The 22,082-nt window shown below is 36.6% G+C and overlaps 1 protein-coding gene across 1 annotated transcript in view; it reads right to left on the bottom strand.

Annotated features, from left to right (window-relative positions):
* Window positions 1–1,144: 1,144 nt before the first annotated feature.
* LOC126175910 (alanine aminotransferase 1-like) overlaps window positions 1,145–22,082 on the bottom strand; it is a 105,042-nt gene continuing 84,104 nt past the window's right edge. The window contains exons 8-12 of the mRNA XM_049922977.1: window positions 12,258–12,378; window positions 11,990–12,111; window positions 3,019–3,204; window positions 2,193–2,341; window positions 1,145–1,759 (exon numbers count right to left, since the gene is read on the bottom strand). Coding sequence (XP_049778934.1) covers window positions 1,669–1,759; window positions 2,193–2,341; window positions 3,019–3,204; window positions 11,990–12,111; window positions 12,258–12,378 — 669 coding nt within the window. The 3' untranslated portion in view covers window positions 1,145–1,668. The remainder of the gene's footprint in view (window positions 1,760–2,192; window positions 2,342–3,018; window positions 3,205–11,989; window positions 12,112–12,257; window positions 12,379–22,082) is intronic.

A 22,082-nucleotide genomic window follows, 5' to 3' on the forward strand; every position in this document is an offset into this window, starting at 1 on the left:
GACATCCTCAAAACTTTCATTCATGGTGCTGCCCAAGGATGTTGTGCTTCCAAGGAGTATTGTAAGCCTTCTTGATGTCAAAAAATATACCCATTAAGTGATTCCAGCACAGTAAAGCCTGTGGTATAGCTGCTACCAGGAGGGCTTTGTTACCAAAGGTGGAGAGGTATCTGATGAACCCACACAGAAAGCAACTAAGAAACTGCCTGGATTCTATGATTCAGAAAAGGCAGCACTTGACCATCTGCTACAAGGTATTTCCCATGCAGCTAGTGAGGGCAACACTATGATAACTACTTGGGTATGCGTGATCCTTCCCAGGTTTTAAAAGTGGAATTAAACTTGCTTCATGCAACGACTCAGGAAAGTATCCTTACTCCAAAAGGAGGTTGCCTTATGAGTATTTGTACCAGACTGGAAGCACAACCACCATGGTGGGTGCACAATAGTGAAGACTGGATGTTCTGCAGACAACTTGCTGTGTTTGAACACCATAACAGCATCCAGGAGTGGATGGATCATATTACCAAAATGATCTACCATGCCATAGAAACGTACATCCTGCAGTCTTCAGGCCAGCTGAAAAAGGCAGCTTGTCCCTGATGGAGTGATGAATGCCACTTTACAGTAAGGACCAGGTGGGTGGCTCTGTGTAGATTCAAGGGCTAGCCAACAGCAGAGATCTATGCAGCCCTTTGAGACGCAAGGGAAAAATACCAACAAATAATTAGACACAGCAAAAATAAATCATGACAACAGTTCCTGAGTACCATAAACCACTCCAGTAAAAGTATAGTCATTTGGGAGACCATCAGGATGATTTCTAGGAGAGGTGGGAGGTGCCCAGTGCCTGATGTAATGGCGAATGGAAATCTCCAGACCAACCCATGAGACATTGTCTGGGTTGTGATGGCCTATATTGCCAAAGTGATTGCCACTGCCAGAACAGAATGGCTTCTGGGAGGAGTAGTTGGAACTTAAATTCCACCACTGATTAGGAATACAGCTGCCCATTTTCCATAAGGGGGCTGGATACTGTGTTATCTGAAACTTCTGACAGATCAGATAGTCATAATGGGTACCATTATATTTAAGGATCTATACGAGGACAATGAAAGACAAATGCATGTACATGTTTTTGTTAGTTTTTAGATTTGAGGTAGGGTGCAAAAGACTTAGGTACACTTTCAGTCTTGATTCTGTCCTTATCAACAACTGCACAATACCTCAGCTGTATGGTAACCCTTCCATCATTTATAATAGTGCTCTAATGCTACTGTCAAATCCTTGGATAATTTTGAGTGTAACAACACAAACAAACAACATGAAAAATTATGAATTGCATGTCATATTCATTTCACATTAATTACTTGTAAATGGATCCACAGTTTCTATAATTTTTAATGACATATATGTAACACACAAAACATCAAATCAAATGGCAAAATTTCAAAACTGAAATAAAAAGGTAACAGCTAAAAGTGAGTATTACATCATTTAAGAAATTAATTTCACAGCCTCCTTAGGAAGTACAGTAATATTTGTCCACAAGTTTCATTTTGTATTAGTATTTTGTGGTTTTTACTCCACAAAGGAACAGAAGACAAATATGTCCATAATAAAACACTACTCCACCCAAATTTGTGAGCATTTTTCTTAATTTGCATATTATTCATACTTTTGCATAAACTTTTCATGATAAGCCTTGAATTTCTTCATTATACTCTTCAGTTTATCTTGCTGAGGCAAAATAGTAGTTCTGGAAAAGAAAACATGCATGACTGTTAACCTTCCAAGAATCTATAATGCACCAGTAAACTAATGAAATACTTGTAATTCAAATCTTAAAACAATGGATACATGGTGAAAAATGCAAGGTAAATGAAAAACTACATTGCTTAGAAAAACAGAGTAGAATTTCAGACCTTTCACATTCTCTAAAAAATTCTGTCTGCTAATGAAATGAATGAACAAGGAAAAAGGGAAATATGAACAGATGCTTAAAAGAATAAAATTTCAGTCACTCCAAACCTCTGAAGCTGGTCATTGCTTTCTAATTGTTTCTGCATCTGATGTAGCAACTATACTGTAATTATTCCTATTTCAGTGCCCAGCAGGTAAATACTTCTCTCTTCCCACATACGTGATTTACATCCAACATTTCATATCAGAACTGATAACTGATTTCATACCTGATATGATAAGTTCCTGGTTTTTGCCCGAATCCTGATCCTGGTACAACAGAGATACCAGTTGCCTCCAGTAATCCCAATGCATAAAATGTATCTGGTGGTAAATTATTTTGTTTAGCTGTCTTTATAGCATTGGATGGAAGATGTAACTGAAATGAAAGTTGATAACAGGAAATGAGGAATAAATAAAGAATAAAAGTGTAAAAATTTGGGTGTTTCACTACAGAATAAAGGAACAGCACTTTCTATCTGAAAAGGGAGGAAAAGGGTTGGAGAAAGCTGGCTCCATTCAGCAAATAGGTTGCAATAGGGAATGGATCAGCATAAAGATAACATGCTCTGACTTCTTTACATCAATGCTTATTGATCTTCACCAAGCACCTATGATGGTAAACAAGAGATGCGCTTTATTATGTATTTTAACTATTGTCCTCTGAGGAATTGCAGCTAACGCCAACAATGGGCCTCCAATAACTTAATCACTCATTTTCAAACCAACAATGCAACATGACATTCACTACATAATTGTTTCTACAATGCTAGGCACAGTATTGTATCACTACTACAGCAAGAAAAATTCCAGAAAGGGAACCATGACCAAATATGAGGAAAGGCTACTCCACTCACACATAGCTGATTGATGCAGTGTGGAGAGACATTTGATAGTAGAAATATTTTACATTTCCAAGCTCATGTATGTGCTTATGCTAGAAAAAGAGCAAGTGGCTGTTTACAAACTGATAGGTTGCCTTGCCTCATATTTTGATTAAACACTATAGAACATGTTTTCCAGCTGCCACATATTTTAAGAGTGTTGGAGTTTTACCTGTGGGAATGCATACATGGCGCCTTGCACTTTGTTGCAGGACATCCCCTTCAGGCTGTTGAATATTTCTACAACAATATTTGCCTTTACACTAAGTGAGTTTAAAATAGCCTCTTTTTCTACAGCATACTGCTTGTATGATGGAGCTCCTGGCTGAGGTGGTTTGACTATGCAGTCGATTGCAACCTGTACACAAAATCAAAATATACACACACATGCAAATGAACCACCCTTAAAAAAAAGAGAGAAAGAGAGAGTGACGAGAGAGAGAGAGAGATTAATAATTACAGCATTCTGCTAATTTAATGTGAGCATCATTTTAAATGAAATGATGAATCCATTGTCAAAGTAAAACATACACTAACATGTGGCTCAATGAGTTAGTGGCTAGGCATCAGACTAAATATCTACAAGTCTGATGTTCAACATTCTGATAATTGTAGGATCTTTTCTTCCAGTTATCTCTTCTTTTACATTCGGCAATAATCTGCATGTAAAAAATGCTTAGATGCACCGTGATTTGAAGTCCACATTAAACTGTAGGTCCTCTTATAACTGGCTGGGTCAGTCATTCATGATAGGTTGGAAAGAGAAAACATACTGGAATGAGATTTTCACTCTGCAGCGGAGTGTGTGCTGATATGAAACTTCCTGGCATATTAAAACTGTGTGCCGGACTGAGACTCAAACTCGGGACCTTTGCCTTTCGCGGGCAAGTGCTCTACCATCTGAGCTACCCAAGCACGACTCATGCCCCATCCTCACAGCTTTACTTCTGCCAGTACCTCATCTCCTACCTTCCAAACTTTACAGAAGCTCTCCTGTGAACCTTGCAGAACTAGCACTCCTGAAAGAAAAGATACTGCGGAGACATGGCTTAGCCACAGCCTCGGGGATGTTTTCAGAATGAGATTTTCACTCTGCAGCAGAGTGTGTGCTGATATGAAACTTTCTGGCAGATTAAAACTGTGTGCCGGTCTGAGACTCGAACTCGGGAGCTTCGCGAAAGGCAAAGGTCCCAAGTTCAAGTCATGATCCGGCACACAGTTTTAATCTGCCAAAAAGAAAACATACTGCTTCCAAAATGACTATGCATATTAAAGTGGCATGGTGTTCAACCTTTGGATTGAGTACAGTTTTGTCTTACCTACTAAGCTACAATTTAAAAATTTCTTGCTAAACAGTCAGGCTGTGTAAAAAATTTCATGTGCAGAAATCTATGTACTTGTAAAATAAATTTAGAAATTGATTATCACATTTTATGAAAATATGTCATTGTGTGACCATTACATATAATTATCTATTGCTTCAGTAATGATTACTGTAAAAAATTTGTACTTACATTGAGGTGCAAGTGAACTTTTATGCTGCTTACATAAAATGTGTGTTTTATTTGGCAGGTTTACACTTGTTACTATTTGCATATTAATCTGTAAAAGTAAAGCTGTGGCCACCCCAAACCTGAAAGATGCTGATGTTAAACTGAAACTAAGAAACTGCTGAATGACATTTTTGCTGAATTACTAAATAAAAGAACAATTAACTTGATAAAACTTTAATTATAATGTGTAAACACCTACACCTCGTTCTACTTAATTTCCAGTACGTTTCACACAGTTTACTGATGTATCTGCAGTTCTGTGCTTATAAGTTTAAGAGACATAGTCCCAATAGGAGTCTCATTGATATACTTGTAGAAGTGATTAAAATAGATTGAAGAATGACAGTATTATGAAAAGCATAGATTGTTACTCACCTTGTAGTGGAAATGTTGAGTTGCAGGCAGGCACAACAGAAAGACTGCTAAACAAGTAAGCTTTCAGCCAAAAAGCCTTCTTCTGAATTAGACAAAACACACCCACACCCGAGAAATTGGTCATGTATGTGATGAGAGTTGCACTTGTGTGTGTGTGTGTGTGTGTGTGTGTGTAACTCAGAAGAGGGCTTTTTGGCCAAAAGCACAGTCTTTTCATTGTGCCTGTTGGCAACTCAACAATTCCACTGTATGGTGAGTAGCAATCTATCCTTTTCATAATATTGTCATTATTCTGTCCTGGAGTTTAAATTGTTTGACAGATTGAAGAATGATACACAAAAGATGTTAGTGCTCTTTTCTGTGCAATCTGAAGGTAAGTACTTGCCAGATTTATTTTCTCTTTGTGAAATTGATACATAAAATTCACCATACACAACAACAAAAGAGTGGACATGTAACAATCCATTTTTAGCTATACAGTTGACGAGTAATATTGTTTTCTTAATAATAATTGTCACATGTAGTATTTATCAGAAAATCTACCTTAAAAGAAGCATAAAGAAGGTAAATGACAGAAACTAGCAACAAATATATTAATCCAAAAATACTGAACTTTATTCATTGTTGTTAATGTGCCTCATCGACATGATTTGCCCCAGTGGTCATGTGTGAATAAGGAAGTGGAGCAGACCAACAAGGAGTACAAAGCAATCTCTAAGCATTTTAAGAACGTTTCCTTAATTAACACCAGTAGTTGTAGCAGAGAATGGCATAGCAAGCATGGTCAACATTTCAATAATCTAGGTAAACGTGTTTTAAGTGATACAATTCTCGGAATAGTATTGGATAAGCTAAAGAAGGAAAAAAGACCAGTAATGTGTTTGGATTATGTTTCAACTGAGATGACAAAAAACTTGTATGCATAGACCAGGCTGGGTGTTCTAGTAACATAAGGACACAACCTGGTCAACTTTTATGTGGTAACATTAGGTCATGTCAATTAAGAGAATATGCAAAAAAAAGAAATGCCTAAAGTGGAGTTTGAAATATGCTACCCCAATATTCAGGGTATGGCAGATAAAAACTTAATAGTCAACGAATTTTCAAATGAAAACCTGGTAGATATTCTATGTTTAAGTGAACATTGGTGTAAAGAGGATGAGCTTGGGTACAAAGTATTGGATGATTACACACTACTTAGTTGCTATTGCAGAAAACAGCACTTATGTGGTGGGGTAGCAATATATGGAAAAACACCTCTTGCAACAAACTGTGGCAGGATGGATCTCAATAACCTTTGTGATGAAATGCATTTTGAAATATCAGGTCTAGTAATTGGTAACCTTAAGCTAATGATAGTAGTAGTGTACAGGCCACCTAGTGGTGACCCGCACATCTTTCTGGAGAAACTTGAGGAACTCTTAATGTACATATGTATACCAAAATGGAAAAAAATACAATATTGTCATTGGCGGTGATATCAATTAAAGTTTTGATGTCCTGAAGGACAGAAAAACTGTGACAGAGCTCAAAACTGTGCTTCGACAATTTAACCTGTACTATGTTAACTGCAAACCTACCAGAGGCTCATCCTGTCTAGACAATATATTTACAAATATTAAGAGAACTTGTATGTCCACTGATGTAATTAGTTTCCTTTACTCAGACCATGATGCAGTGTACCTTAGTCTTAATAATGTAACTTCAGACTGTGCCAAACCAGAATCTAAAATTGTGATTACTAGACCTGTGAGCAGAGAGAGGATGGATAGGTTTAGACACGCCCTCACTTACTTCAGTTGGGACACACATTTTGTTAGGCTTCAAGACTGTTCAGCTGATATTGTTTTCACCAAGTTTTTCTCCATATTTTTAAATATATTTGAAAATAACATCCCTCTGAAAAAATGTACAGTGAATATTAGTAGTAATTACAAGAAAAGGAAAACAAAGGAATGGTATACTCCACAGTTAGGGCAACTGAAAAATACTGTTATGCTGTATTCTAGTCTGTACAAAACCAGTAAATCAGAACTGTATGCTAAAGCCAAATACAAGTGTAGGAAGGCAATAAATGAAGCAAAGAAACTGCATAACATAGTAAACATCAAAAAATCTAACAATAAATGCAAAAAGGTCTGGAGTGTAGTAAACTCCATTGCTCACACTAAACACAAAGAGGAAATCGCCATTACCCCAGAAGCATTTAATAAATATTGCATTCAGTCCATTGAAGAAATCAGTAGCTCAATAAACAAACCCCCTAAAAATGCACTTAGTATTATGGACAGCTGCTTTGAAAAGTTTCCCCCAAGCACCTTCACTTTCACAGAAGTGAGCCCAAATAATATCCTAAAAATAGTGAAAAATTTCAAACCTTCAGTTAGTGTTGCGTATTATGATATGTCATGTAATTTGTTGAAAGATTTTATTGATTGTGCAATTTATCCCTTACCTTTTTGTATTAACAAATGCCTAGTTGAAAGTAAGTTCCCTGACATACTAAAAATTTCTAGAGTTGTGCATATATATAAGAAAGTGGAAAAGAACTGTCCCGCTAGTTACAGACCTATATCCATAACCCCAGTTTTTTCAAAAATTTTAGAAACAATTATGTATGAGCAAGTTAGAACCTACTTGGGTAAACTAAATATAATTAGTGATAAACAGTTTGGATTTAGGACAGGTAAATCCACAACGGATGCAATGCACTCCCTCGTAAAATTGGTACTAGATGTGTTCGAGGCTAGGGACTATGCCCAGGCTACATTTTGTGACCTGAGCAGAGCCTTTGACTGTGTAGAGCATGACACTGTGCTGAATAAGCTAGTTTACTATGGTTTTGATGACAACAGTATAAATATGTTCAGGTATTTTCTAGAGAACCATCAACAAGTTGTGTGCATTGGTAGGGAGAAATCAAATTTGGTTAAGGGTTGGTGCTTGGACCTTTACTGTTTATACTAATGATTAATGACCTGCCCTTGTTCATAAATTCTCAAACAAATATTGTATGCTGATGACACAACTTTTATACATAAAACCTCTGATCTAGGTACACTGAAAACACTGACCGAAAATACCCTTGCTCAGTCCTCATTATGGTTCAAAGCTAATGGCTTCTTACTAAATGAAAACAAAACCCAGACACTTTACTTTAGCCTCAAAGAGATTCCTAATGACGAAGAACTAGAAACTGTCAAATTTTTAGGTGCTACTATTGACAATAAATTGACATGGGAACCACACATTAAAAATATATTGGCTAGGCTTTCATGAGTTATTTATCTTATTAGAAATTTAAAAAGATATGTTCCCAATGACTATGTGGATTGGCATATTTTGCCTTCTTCCAAAGCATAATTTCTTATGGAATCTTACTGTGGGGTAGTAGCTGTCATGTAAATGACATTTTACTTTTACAGAAGAATGTAATAAGAATAATAACAGATTCTGATAAAACAGTATATTGCAAACCTCTGTTTATTAAATTGTAGTGTCTTAAACTTATTCATCAACAATGTTTTATTGCACATTAGAAACAATGTCTCTAATTTTATGTTGAGAAGTGATATTCATAGCCACAATACTAGAAACAGAACATCTGTAGATGTGCCATATCACAGATTATCAAAATCACAGAACTCCTACCTAGTTCTTGGACTAAGGATGTTTAATAGACTAAGTGCTGACTTTAAAGAGCTGTAAATATTTTTAAAGCTAAATTATACAAGCTATTAGTGAACAATCCATTTTACACCACTGATGAATGTTTTGAAGATCAAAATACTGCATTCTAATGTGTACCTATTTTATGTAAACCAGTTTACATCAATATTATAGTTTATGTAGAAATATATGCTCTTGACTTTGTCTGTTGCTGTAATCAGCAGAATGACAATACAATATTATTATTATTATTCTTTCTTTTCTCAGACGTTATGTCTGGTCAAAAATAAAAGTGACGCGGACCTTGATCAAGCGTGACTTCCTTTTAACTGTACGGTATATGTTACATTGCATTTAGGAACTTTCGGGTTTTGAACATGTATCAATAATTACGGATTTCTGTAGTTGTATATATATGTTTGGATGTAGCTGTATTGCGTTGATGTACTGGTGGATATTGTGCGGTATGACTCCTGTAGTTGATAGTATAATCGGTATAATGTCAACTTTATCCTGATGCCACATATCCTTGACTTCCTCAGCCAGTTGGATGTATTTTTCAATTTTTTCTCCTGTTTTCTTCTGTATATTTGTTGTATTGGGTATGGATATTTCGATTAATTGTGTTAATTTCTTCTTTTTATTGGTGAGTATGATGTCAGGTTTGTTATGTGGTGTTGTTTTATCTGTTATAATGGTTCTGTTCCAGTATAATTTGTATTCATCATTCTCCAGTACATTTTGTGGTGCATACTTGTATGTGGGAACGTGTTGTTTTATTAGTTTATGTTTTATGGCAAGTTGTTGATGTATTATTTTTGCTACGTTGTCATGTCTTCTGGGGTACTCTGCATTTGCTAGTATTGTACATCCACTTGCGATGTGATCTACTATTTCTATTTGTTGTTTGCAAAGTCTGCATTTATCTGTTGTGGTATTGGGATCTTTAATAATATGATTGCTGTAATATCTGGTGTTTAGTGTTTGATCCTGTATTGCAATCATGAATCCTTCCGTCTCACTGTATATATTGCCTTTTCTTAGCCATGTGTTGGATGCGTCTTGATCGATGTGTGGCTGTGTTAGATGATACGGGTGCTTGCCATGTAGTGTTTTCTTTTTCCAATTTACTTTCTTCGTATCTGTTGATGTTATGCGATCTAAAGGGTTGTAGAAGTGGTTATGAAATTGCAGTGCTGTAGCCGATGTATTTATATGAGTGATTGCTTTGTGTATTTTGCTAGTTTCTGCTCGTTCTAGAAAGAATTTTCTTAAATTGTCTACCTGTCCATAATGTAGGTTTTTTATGTCACTGAATCCCCTTCCTCCTTCCTTTCTGCTTAATGTGAATCTTTCTGTTGCTGAATGTATGTGATGTATTCTATATTTGTGGCATTGTGATCGTGTAAGTGTATTGAGTGCTTCTAGGTCTGTGTTACTCCATTTCACTACTCCAAATGAGTAGGTCAATATTGGTATAGCATAAGTATTTATAGCTTTTGTCTTGTTTCTTGCTGTCAATTCTGTTTTCAGTATTTTTGTTAGTCTTTGTCTATATTTTTCTTTTAGTTCGTCTTTAATATTTGTATTGTCTATTCCTATTTTTTGTCTGTATCCTAGATATTTATAGGCATCTGTTTTTTCCATCGCTTCTATGGAGTCACTGTGGTTATCCAATATGTAATCTTCTTGTTTAGTGTGTTTTCCCTTGACTGTGCTATTTTTCTTACATTTGTCTGTTCCAAAAGCCATATTTATATCATTGCTGAATACTTCTGTTATCTTTAGTAATTGGTTGAGTTGTTGATTGGTTGCTGCCAGTAGCTTTAGATCATCCATGTATAGCAAATGTGTGATTTTGTGTGGGTATGTTCCAGTAATATTATATCCATAATTTGTATTATTTAGCATGTTGGATAGTGGATTCAGAGCAAGGCAGAACCAGAAAGGACTTAATGAGTCTCCTTGGTATATTCCACACTTAATCTGTATTGGCTGTGATGTGATATTATCTGAATTTGTTTGGATATTAAGTGTGGTTTTCCAGTTTTTCATTACTATGTTTAGGAACTGTATCAATTTAGGATCTACTTTGTATATTTCCAATATCTGTAGTAACCATGAGTGGGGTACACTATCAAAAGCTTTTTGGTAATCAATGTATGCATAGTGTAGCGACCTTTGTTTAGTTTTAGCTTGATATGTCACCTCTGTGTCTATTATCAGTTGCTCTTCACATCCTCGTGCTCCTTTGCAGCAGCCTTTTTGTTCTTAATTTATAATTTTGTTCTGTGTTGTATGTGGCATTAATTTCTGTGTGATGACTGAAGCTAATATTTTGTAGATTGTTGGTAGGCATGTTATGGGGCAATATTTAGCTGGGTTTGCTGTGTCTGCTTGATCTTTAGGTTTCAGATAAGTTATTCCATGTGTAAGTGTATCAGGGAATGTGTATGGGTCTGCAATGTAACTGTTAAATAATTTAGTTAGATGTGAATGTGTTGAGGTGAACTTCTTTAGCCAGAAATTTGCTATTTTATCATTTCCAGGGGCTTTCCAATTGTGCGTAGAATTAACTGTTCGGGTCACTTCATGTTGCAAAATTATCACTTCAGGCATTTGTGGTACCATCTTGTATGAGTCTGTTTCTGCTTGTATCCACCATGCATGTCTGTTATGTTGTACCAGGTTTGACCATATGTTGCTCCAGAAGTGTTCCATGTCTGTTATGTTTGGTGGTTTGTCTATTTTAATGTGTGTGTTATTATTATTATTATTATTATTTCTATTTTTCTCAGGCCTTAGGTCTGGTTAAAAATGGAAAGTGACGCGGACCTTCATCAAGCGTGACTTCCTTTTAACTGTACGGTATGTGTTATATTGCATTTAGGAACTTTCAGGTAATTGAACATGTATCAATAATTACGGATTTCTGTAATTGTGTATATAAGTTTGGATGTAGCTGTATTGCATTGATGTACTGGTGGATATAGTGTGGTATGACTCCTGTAGTTGACAGTATAATTGGGAGAATGTCAACTTTATCCTGATGCCACATGTCCTTGACTTCCTCAGCCAGTTGGATGTATTTTTCAATTTTTTCTCCTGTTTTCTTTTGTATATTTGTTGTATTGGGTATGGATATTTCAATTAGTTGTGTTAATTTCTTCTTTTTATTGGTGAGTATGATGTCAGGTTTGTTATGTGGTGTTGTTTTATCTGTTATAATGGTTCTGTCCCAGTATAATTTGTATTCATTATTATTATTATTATTATTATTATTATTATTATTTCCTGTTTTTAAGTATAAAAGCACATTGTGGGCCCAGAATCTACAAATTAAAGTTGATTAAGTATTTAGCACCCATTTATCATTCTGCTTCCCATGGGGGATAGCATAAACAATTGTATATCCAGTAGTCTATGATATTAAATATGATCTCGTATTAAATTATGTTCTACATAAATTAAAAAGTATTTCATCATGCAATTACTGTAAAATAAAATCAGTTAGCACTCAGAAACTTTTTAAATAAGGGAGAGTACCTGTCCTGGAAGAGTAGCACCTGACAAAACACTAAAGCCTTTCAAGCACATTTCTTTCACATCTGGATCTAGGTTGATCACCTCACAGTATCCTCCCCGTAGTCCACACTCTCCCATGTATCCTGTAATAAACAACATACCCTAACAACACTAACACTATTAAAGTTAGTTGTGGTATTATTTTGTACTTTCAATACTAAAATCCATGACAAATTACAAAAAAATTATAGAACAAACAAAACTGTATCAAACAGAATATCCATTTCACCTTTTGATGCAGACATGAAAGAGGCCATCTCCATCTCACTATATGGTGGTCCCATTTCCATCATAACCTTTTTAAATGAATAGAATTTACTTTCCTCTGCATACACATTGTCCTGGTACACCTAAGGAGAAACACATTACAACTGCAACTGCAAAGAAAAGTAACATGTTCTTCACACATGTATAGAATATTAAGAATGCAATGTAAAATGGTAGTCTCCTGGTTATTACAGTTGTTCGTTCAAAAAAACATGTATTTATCATTTCAGTTTATTGTAATGAAGCCATTCCAGCAGTGAATGTTAAAACCTGCATCATTCTCCCTCTTAATTCACTCTTATTTATTTTAAATGTAACAGACACTGCCAGTAGTAATATACCTGTATAGCTGAAATATGTTTTAAAACATGCAATCTGTTATGAATGTTTGAAAATTCAAACAGATCTTTATTTCAAAAATATTAAAACTGAAATCACATTTGCCTCAGGAAATTTATCTGTTAATTATGTTTTGCATCAAGGCATATATACCTTCAACCCCGCCTCCCACTCCTTGTCTTTTTCCCCTCACACACACACATAATACACGACCTCTCACCCCAGCCAAGCTGCATGACTGTAGTCCCAGCACAGTGTATTTATCTGCCACAAAGCTGCAGTTGTTAGCTTTATTCCAAAGTTACATACATTATACCAAGTAAAACTACTTTGCTGAATCATGCATTATATGTGAACCCATAACCAGGGGAGGTTAAGTAGGCAAGATATCTAATTTGTCTGCTAAATTTCCCTTGATTTTCAGTCAAGAGCAACTTCTCCAACAGCCTTTCCTGCACCCTAAAGCTTTGTGCTTCTGTTTACCTCTAACTCATTTATCTGTTCTGCCAGGAGCACTAGTCCCTGTTTGCAAAAGCTAACAGTTTTATGTCTTTCTGTTTTCATCACCTGTCATTTGGCGAGTAGATTTTCTCTGTTGTAAGTGTAAACAAAATATTACTTTAAACACTGGACAGATTGAAAGTACCATAAAATCAATGGAGTGCCTCCCCTTGAGAATTTCCTTTCAGAAAACTGGTAGGCATTATTAACTGGTTTCTCATTGAGAGTAAAAATCCCACTCTGATAGCAAATGTCTCCAAATTCCTGGAACATGGCATTTTCACAATTTGCAAGATGAATACTTAATACAGTTTTCATTTCATGTTTTTTCTGGCAAAAATGCAAGTCTCTTTCAGATCTTCATTTTATTATGAGTTAGTTTCTTGACGTCACTGGATAAGTGGATGTCATGTGGCTTAGAAAGCAGCAAGGTTTATAAAAATCTAAGGCAGAGTGACATACAGTTTAAGTTTTCTCCCTGTTGATAACTAACTTCATAAGGAGTAGATGCTTTGTGTGACTATTAATATGTACGTCTGGTTAAAGACTCATCTAAAAGAGACTAAGAGTGGATACCAGATATTTTTTTACATACTTCTGCATTGTGAATACTTAATCATTAATTGCCCCAGAACATGACGCCATAAGCCATCAGTGAAAGAACAAGAAAATTATAACTTTATAACATAAAGATTGAGCTAGAAAATCACACGGAGCACAACAAAACTACTGGAACTTATTGTGGAGCACATGATGTGCTTGTGGTCAAAACATCTGTGTAATGAAAAATATTAGCCATCTGAAGATGGATATGGTAGCCTGGAACTAGTTATGAAACTAAAGTAAAAAAAAGCATGTGTGACTGGTTGCGTCATTCACCAGATATCATTAACGTCTGCGGAGTTCACAAGATCCAACATCGATAAAATAACATAGCAACATTTTGTTGGGAAGTGAGTGAATTCTTTTGATCACTGTATGTGCACAGAGTGCCAGGTGCCAGAGAGTCCCCCCCCCCCCCCTCCCCTCCTCTACTCTGCTGAGCAGAGGTTGCGAACTGCCTGATCAAGCATGCAAGTAGAGATTATGCAAAAACACTCAAAAAGACATAGATTAATGTAATAGTTTCTGTAGAAACCACTGTTTTTTGTAATTTTTAGAGTAATGGGATATAAAAGCTACAAATTTGAAATTTAGATAGCAAATGAATTATATCATATATTCATCACTCTGAAGTTTCTGTTGTGCTACTTATTATTATTTATTGAGTTCCTGGTGAAAATATAAATTTTTGGCCCAAAATAAGCTGAAGTGTTGCAGATTATCTACCACCTTGGAGATACGTTAGAAGTTCCCATTATGAATTAATGAAGCTATAGTATCCTGAGAAATCCTACTTACAGAGTTTCAAGAATGGGGTTTAAATGATGACTCTAGAATTATACTACAGTCCTCTACATATCCACTTCTATAGATATCATGAGGACAAGATCAGAGTAATTACAACATGGAAGGAAGCATTTAAACAATTATTCTCTCCATGCTCCATACGTGAATGGAGTGGGATAAAACCTAATAACTGGTAAAGTGGGATGTACTTTCTGCCTTGTACTTCACAGTGGTTTGCAGAGTGTAGATCTAGACGTAGATTTCCAAGATAATAAATGTAACATTGCTTGGTACAGAGTTGAGGAAACGGCAAGTTCGGAGGAGAAAGGCTATTAAAATTTTGTAAAAGACATAATTAGAGACTCCAAACTTAGACAGTATATTCTAGAAACAACTATCTAGTATAGAAAAAATTAGCAGCTAAACAGAATCCCAATTGTAAAAGATATTTGAGATTTGGCGTTGCACAAATAGGTTGCCTGAGCTGGCAGATCCACTAGTCCTACGAAATCAAGTGTTCCCATCACCACCCACACCAAATCACAAAACCATCTCCATTATAGACAAAGAAGTCTGTCAGTGTGAGCACTTCCCCATGGGGTGGGGGCTGTGTTAGTATTTCATTTTTATTTCATGGATTTTAACTTTTTGTGCGAATTTAATGAATATCTTAAGAGATGAAATGGCCTTATTGCCTCAGATTTTTCAGTGTGTGCTGGTTTTTATATGCCATCTATATAAAAAATCAGCATGATGAATGGAGCATTAGCTTTTTAATCGGTGAGCAAAACGGCTTATGTTTAATACAAACAGTAACAGCTATTAACCTGTAACTAATATAGTGAAGTTTTTGTTGCACTGCTAGTATTGTGGGGTCATGACCCAGTGTTATTTATTTTAAAATTAGGTGAATGAAAATAAAACTAACTCCTGTAATCAACTTAATAGGTATTAATAATTGAAGCTGAAAACATTGCAAACAGTTGAAGTACGACTTTACAACACACTGCAAAGATTTTCTTGTTAAATAAATATTTTAAAGTAATGTAAATTCATTGTACAAAATATTGGTGTGTTTTACCATCACAAAATTATTGACACTCAGAAATTATTAACTGATTATAACAATAGGGATCAATGGTAACCCACTGGGCTACCACCTAAACATTGGGGAGCAGCTGACATCTCCGACATTGGTCGTAGTCACACAAATGGCACATACAATGCGACTGTCACTCTTTGTCCACTGTTGCAAGTGCAGCCACTAGGGGGAGACACCCCACAGCCTGGTCATCATGCTATTTGCTGCACTAGCTAGAACTGTACTGCACCTGGCTTGCCTCATGGCTACGTCATACATTGTAGCTGTTGTGAACTACAGTCCTGTGAGATCATTAAATATACTTTATTTGTTATGTAATCATGGACTCTGTGCAACAGGTTACCTTACTGGGTGTGTTGATGGAAGTCATGCTACGGCAAGTTCTCCAACAGCAGTTAGGACACAAAACGTCAGGAAACCATGCTGTCCAACTTACGACGAGATGGTGGAAGAGCAGTAAGCATACATAAGCACCATTGGCAGGGCTTTGCTGCATTCCAAGTAATGGATACAGCTTTTCTTGTCATGGATCTGACCAAGCACATACCAGATTTTGTGCCAACTGACCCACCTCCCTGAACTGGTACAACTGAGATTTGACAAAATGTGTACTCTATTAGGTACCTACTTTCACCAACACTACCACATCATTGCATCCCATGTGGAATTTTATCAGGGTGGTAAACAGTCTAATCAGTCACACTGCACATGGGCAACTGAACTGCAGGGACTCAGTAGGAAATGCTGTTTCATGACTCCAGTGAATATAAGGAATCATATGCAGTGGAAATGATCAGGAACACAGTCATTCAGGTGGCTCTGGATAAGGAGGTGCATCAGAAACCTCTACAATTTGAGGACCCTTCTTTGGATGATGTTTTAACATGGGCATAATCCTTCAAAATTTCCCAGGCTGTGGGCCGTTGATTAGAATACTGGAGTGAGGTGGTTATCATTGTGTCAGATCAAAGAGGAGGATCCAATGTTGCTGACAGGCTCCCTGACCAGCACTTGTATCTGTAGTGCCTGCACTGTTTTCAAACACATGTCAGAGTAGGCAGCCATGACAGGTTGTTACAGTGTGAGATGTGGTGGAAGGAAGGACATCTCACATCTGTCTGCCATGCTCTGGACAAAAAACTCTCATCTTGATGGGAACTGATGGATATTAATGTGATTACATCAGATTCTCACACCACAGTGATATCACCTAAGAAACTATTCATCACACTCACTTTGCACTGCAAACAAGTTCAGCTACGGGTTAACACTGGTGCTCGTGTGCCCCTCTTAAACACTGAAAAGTATCTCCAGCTAGGCGCACCACCCTTTCAGTCCACAGCTCACTGCTGAGTGGCATATAATAAACAACACATTCTACTCAAAGGATAACTCACGATTGCGGTGATATACTAAAAAGTCATACGACATCTCACCTTCCTTGTGGTTCACAACACAGATATAGAAAGTCTATTCATACTTGATGCTTTTTCACCTTTCACATTTGTCATCAATTGCTTGGTCCACCTGGTATTAGAACGAGTACTGGTTTGGGACTAGGAAACCATAAACTTAATGACACACATTACATTAAGGAAATCAGCACACCCTTGCTTCTTCCATGGATGACAGATGCCCATCACACTGTGGGATGCTGTCAAGAATGAAGTAGACAATGACAGCCTTGGATGTAACTGAAACCATGTCTGCATGTGAGTGGGCAATACCTTTGATTATTACGAGAAGGGTGTGATGAAGCAAGCTGGGATATTTTTACTTCCCCTCTTGTCTTGCCATCTGCCCTCTTAAAATTCGATTTTTTCAATTTTAACTAATCACCATGAACATACATAAGTATAATCTGCATTTTCATAAAAGAGAAAGGTTGGCCCTCAGTTTTAAAGTAAATAACACCAGATCTAATTTTGTGCCTAGTTTTATGTATGTAATTGATTTTCTAATTTTTTTTACTATTCCTACTTAGTATCTTTCATAATAGGGAGAAATCAATAATTGTTTTGTAACTTAAATTCTGTTGTTGATGTACAAACAAATATTAATTCTTTACTAATTATAAACATTTGGAAGACGAAATGCTAGTATTCTTAAAGTATTTATTTGGCTTTAGTCAGAAACATGTTAGCAAAACCAGCCCTTCATTAATTCCAAAGTAATTAACAGTTTTGTCAAAAATATTGTTTGCATAACTATATATGTTAATTTCATGATTTAAACAAATAATTCGGCTTTACCCTTGTAGTAGAAGAAACTGTTAAAAAGAACCATTTTTTCGATGTATTCAGTTAATTTAATGAGTTAAGTTTTAATTGTAATTTCTGTAAATTTAACTTTAATCAGTGTGTAGTTTAAGTACCTATTATTGTGATGATACATAAGGGCCTGATGTTTAGTCATGAGACAGTCAGTCTACAGCCGAGTTTCAGATGAGGAACCTGTGTGGGTTAGAGCAACAACAATGCATTGACTTAACAGTGAAATAAGTGTTACACCAATAGGCCGTGTGTAAAAACAATGACCCGTCTGTTTCCATATATACCTGTTTATTCTTCAAGAACTGTGAATTATGTGGTTATGTTTTTACTGCTTGTTGATGTTCAACAGGAAACTATTGTAGCAGTATGTGGATGTGGGCCTGATAACTAGTAATGAGGCTTATCGAAAGATGAACAATAGCACACTGGCCATATATAACTGTGTATTATTGGGGGGTTGTGAAAAGTGAAAATAAAAGACTGTGAAACACAACTGGGCATCTGTCAGCTACATCATTTTCAGAAAACAGTACTGTATGTCGACCCCCTATTTTTTCAGCCAGTATGTCTACACCAAGGACAACAAATAAAGAAACAAAGGAGGCAAACTGCTACAGGGGGAAATAAGAAAAAACAAGAAAAGAAAGAGTAACATTGGAAAACAGCACCTGTGTGGAGACTTACAGTCCTGCAGCAAAGGTACCTGCCCACAGACTCCAGCACTGGGCACTCTTCCTTAGTAGGTTCAATTACAGAATTCCCTTCAGCAGTTCCACTCAGCATGCCAATACTGACACCCTGTCCCATCTTCCAACAGAACTGAGCCCAGCGTTCAACCAAGATGAGATTTTTGTGCTTCCAGTTGAATGGAGAGGTTCAACAGGCAGGAGACACTTTTTCCATCATGGTACCCAATGTGGCCATGGCCATGACCAAAGACATAATTTTACAACAAGTATGGTGGTACACACAACAGGGCTGACTGGACCACATTCCCAGTTGAGGCTCGAACCCATGGTAGAATTACTTGCACCTGTGCAACTATTCTGGTGGATAGAGTTATCTTACTAACTATGGATCAATGGTGTCCCTGGGTAGTCCCGCCAGAATGTCTGCACCTGACAATCTTACGACTCTTATACCAGTTAGGCAGACCAGCAGATTGAACATCTTGTCCACAACTCCTCATCAGTGTGGAGAACAGCAAGTGGCTCCCTGCCAAATATTCTCACCCTGCTGGATGCCCTAACACCCTTGGGAGAGTGTTCATGTTGACTTTGCAAGCCCCTTTCTGGATACTGCCAGGCTGACTGTCCTTGATGCATACTCCAACTTTCCATATGTGATCAACTTTCGGTCCTTGACTGCAAAGGCTACAGTCACAGTTCTCAGTAGAATTTTTGGTATCAAAAGACTTCCTCTCACACTGGTGTCAAAGAGTGGACCTCAGTTTCACTGCCAGGTTTTTGGCAAATTCTGCTGGAGAAATGTAATTCAACACCTTTCTCTCTACTTTTCCTCTCCCAATCAAATGGTGAGACTAAAAGACTTATGCAAACTTTTAAAATGCAGATGGAGAAATATGTGGCTGACACTCCTATGAATGAGGCTGTAACACTTTTTTTGAATCCTACAGGTTGTGCCAGTAGGGTGGAATTCCTCCCTGGCCATCAGCTTTGCATAATCCAATGCCTGTCCACACTTGTGGCTGTGCACCCACATGTGGGCGCAGTGGCATTCTAGGTTTTGGAGTGGGGAGTGTTAGATCCCTTACTCTGGTAGGTAACTTAGAGAATTTATAAAGGGAAATTCATATGTCAAACTGAGATATAGCAAAAATTAGTCAAGTTTAGTGGCTGGATGAACAGAACTTCTGGTCAGGTGAGTACAGGGTTTTAAATACTAAATCAAATACGGATAAGTTAAGAGTAGGTCTAAAACGAATAAGAAAATATGAATGTGGCTCAGCAACTATGAACAGTATAGTGAAAGCATTATCAGTGCCAAGATAGACATGAAGTCAACACCCAACACTTCAGTACAACTTGACATACTAACTAGCTGTGCAGGTGAAGAAAAACTGGAAAAAAGTGTGATGAAACAAAAGAAATTGTTCAGATGGTTAAGTGAGAGGAAAATTTAATTTGGTGAAGGACTGGAAATTGGTAGTATGAAATGAAAGAGCAGAAATATGTTAGCAGGAGAATATGGTAAGACAGAGATTTCAAAACAAGATTTTAAACTGTGACAGATTTATAGGAGCCAACGTGGACTCAGACAAATTTATTGGTTTTGAACTCCAGATTAAAACTGAAGAAATTACACAAGGTAGGAAACAAGTATATGGGACCTGGATAAGTTGAAAGAATCAGATCTTGTTGAGAGTTTCAAAGGGAGCAACCAACAGTGACTGACTGAAACAGGGCGAAGAAATGAAATAGAAGTAACATGGGTAGCTTTGAGAGATGAAATAGTGAAGGCAGTAGAGGATTAAACAAGTAAAAAGATAAGTTCTAGTAGATATACTTGGATAGCACAGCAGGCATTGAATTTAAATCACAAAAGAAGAAAATATAAAAACGAAACAGGTGAAAGGGCATACAGACAGCTGTAGAATAAGACTGACAGAATATGCAAAATTGCTATGCAGTAATGGCTAGAGGACAAATGCATGGCTATAGAAGTATGTGTGACTAGAATAAACATAGACATTGTCTATTGGAAAGTTAGAGAGGTCTGGAGAAAAGAAATGCAACTGTATCGATGTCAAGAGCTCAGATGGAAAACATTACTAACAATGGGAAGCCACGATGTTAAGGGATCACAGATTTACTTCAAACTTTGTATGCCTTTAGTAGGCCATTAAACCACACAATGTGCAAATAGTAAGGTGCACTACTCTGGCAGTTCTGAGAAAAACACAAGAGAGGTGTCTGTTACATGGCTTACATATTTTTGCGTAGGTGCTGGACGTAAGAGTTTATGGTGGTCAAATGATTAGCATTCGAGCTTCATCAAATGAGTCTGTATGAGGGAATGGTTCTACTTCCACTCAAACTTAATTATTAATCTATTCTTTTTTCATCACCTGTCATATTATTTAATTTGTATGACATTTTGAGAGATAATATAACGAAAAAAAGGTGTATTTGTATGAAGTTCCAATTTCTGTTTTCCATGTGTGCATGACAAATACCACCCTGCAACATGCGATGTCAAGAGCACATCTGACAAGTAATTGTTCATTACTCTTGTGGTCTGGAACATTATTACTGATTATGGATAATGTCATTTGCAGCATTATTTATCAAGGTTTGACTTGTTTCTTCCATGCCTGTTCCTCATCCTTGAAAATTTAGTTACAAACAGTAAATAGTCAAATAACAAATGAAATTAACACCTACTTCATGATTCATGAAAATTCATGTGGTTTTTTTTTGTTATATTACATCTCAAATGTCATATAAATTAAATAATATGACCAATGATGAAAAAATATAGATTAAAAGGTAAATAGAAGCAGGATTTGAGCTGTCACCTTGTCTATGACCCACTTGCCAAGTGTGAACACTCACCACTTTACTGAAGTGACACCTGTCCCTTTGCTTTGGTACATCAGTTACATAATAGATGCATAAAACTTCTCTCTCGATTTTCTCAGAATTGCAAGAGTAGTGCACCTTCTTACTTGCACATTACGTTGTTTTAATGGTCCACTAGATCTACAAAGTATGAAGCAAATCCATGATCCCAACATCGTGGCCTCCCGTTGTAAGAAAAGAAGGGAAGCAGAAAGGTGAAAGGGATATATGGAGGGGCTAAAAAAGGAAAATGAATTTAAAGGCAATGTTATCCAAAGGGAACAGGAAATAGATGAAAATGGAATGTGTAATATGATATGTGAGGAGAGTGTGAGAGGGCACAGAAAAACCTAATTGGAAACAAAGACCATGGAATAACAAATATTCCCTCAGAACTATTAACATCTTTTGGAGAGTCAGCCATGACAACACTATGCCACATGGTGTGCAGTATGTATGATACAGGCTAAATACTCTTATATTTTAATAAGAATGTAATAATTGCAATTACAAAGAAAGCAGGCACTGACAGGTGTGGATATTACTAAACTACCAGTTTAATAAATTATTGTTGCAAAATACTGACACAGATTATTTACAGA

This window comes from Schistocerca cancellata, chromosome 3, assembly GCF_023864275.1.
Source record: "Schistocerca cancellata isolate TAMUIC-IGC-003103 chromosome 3, iqSchCanc2.1, whole genome shotgun sequence".
Classification (NCBI taxonomy): Eukaryota; Metazoa; Arthropoda; class Insecta; order Orthoptera; family Acrididae; genus Schistocerca; species Schistocerca cancellata.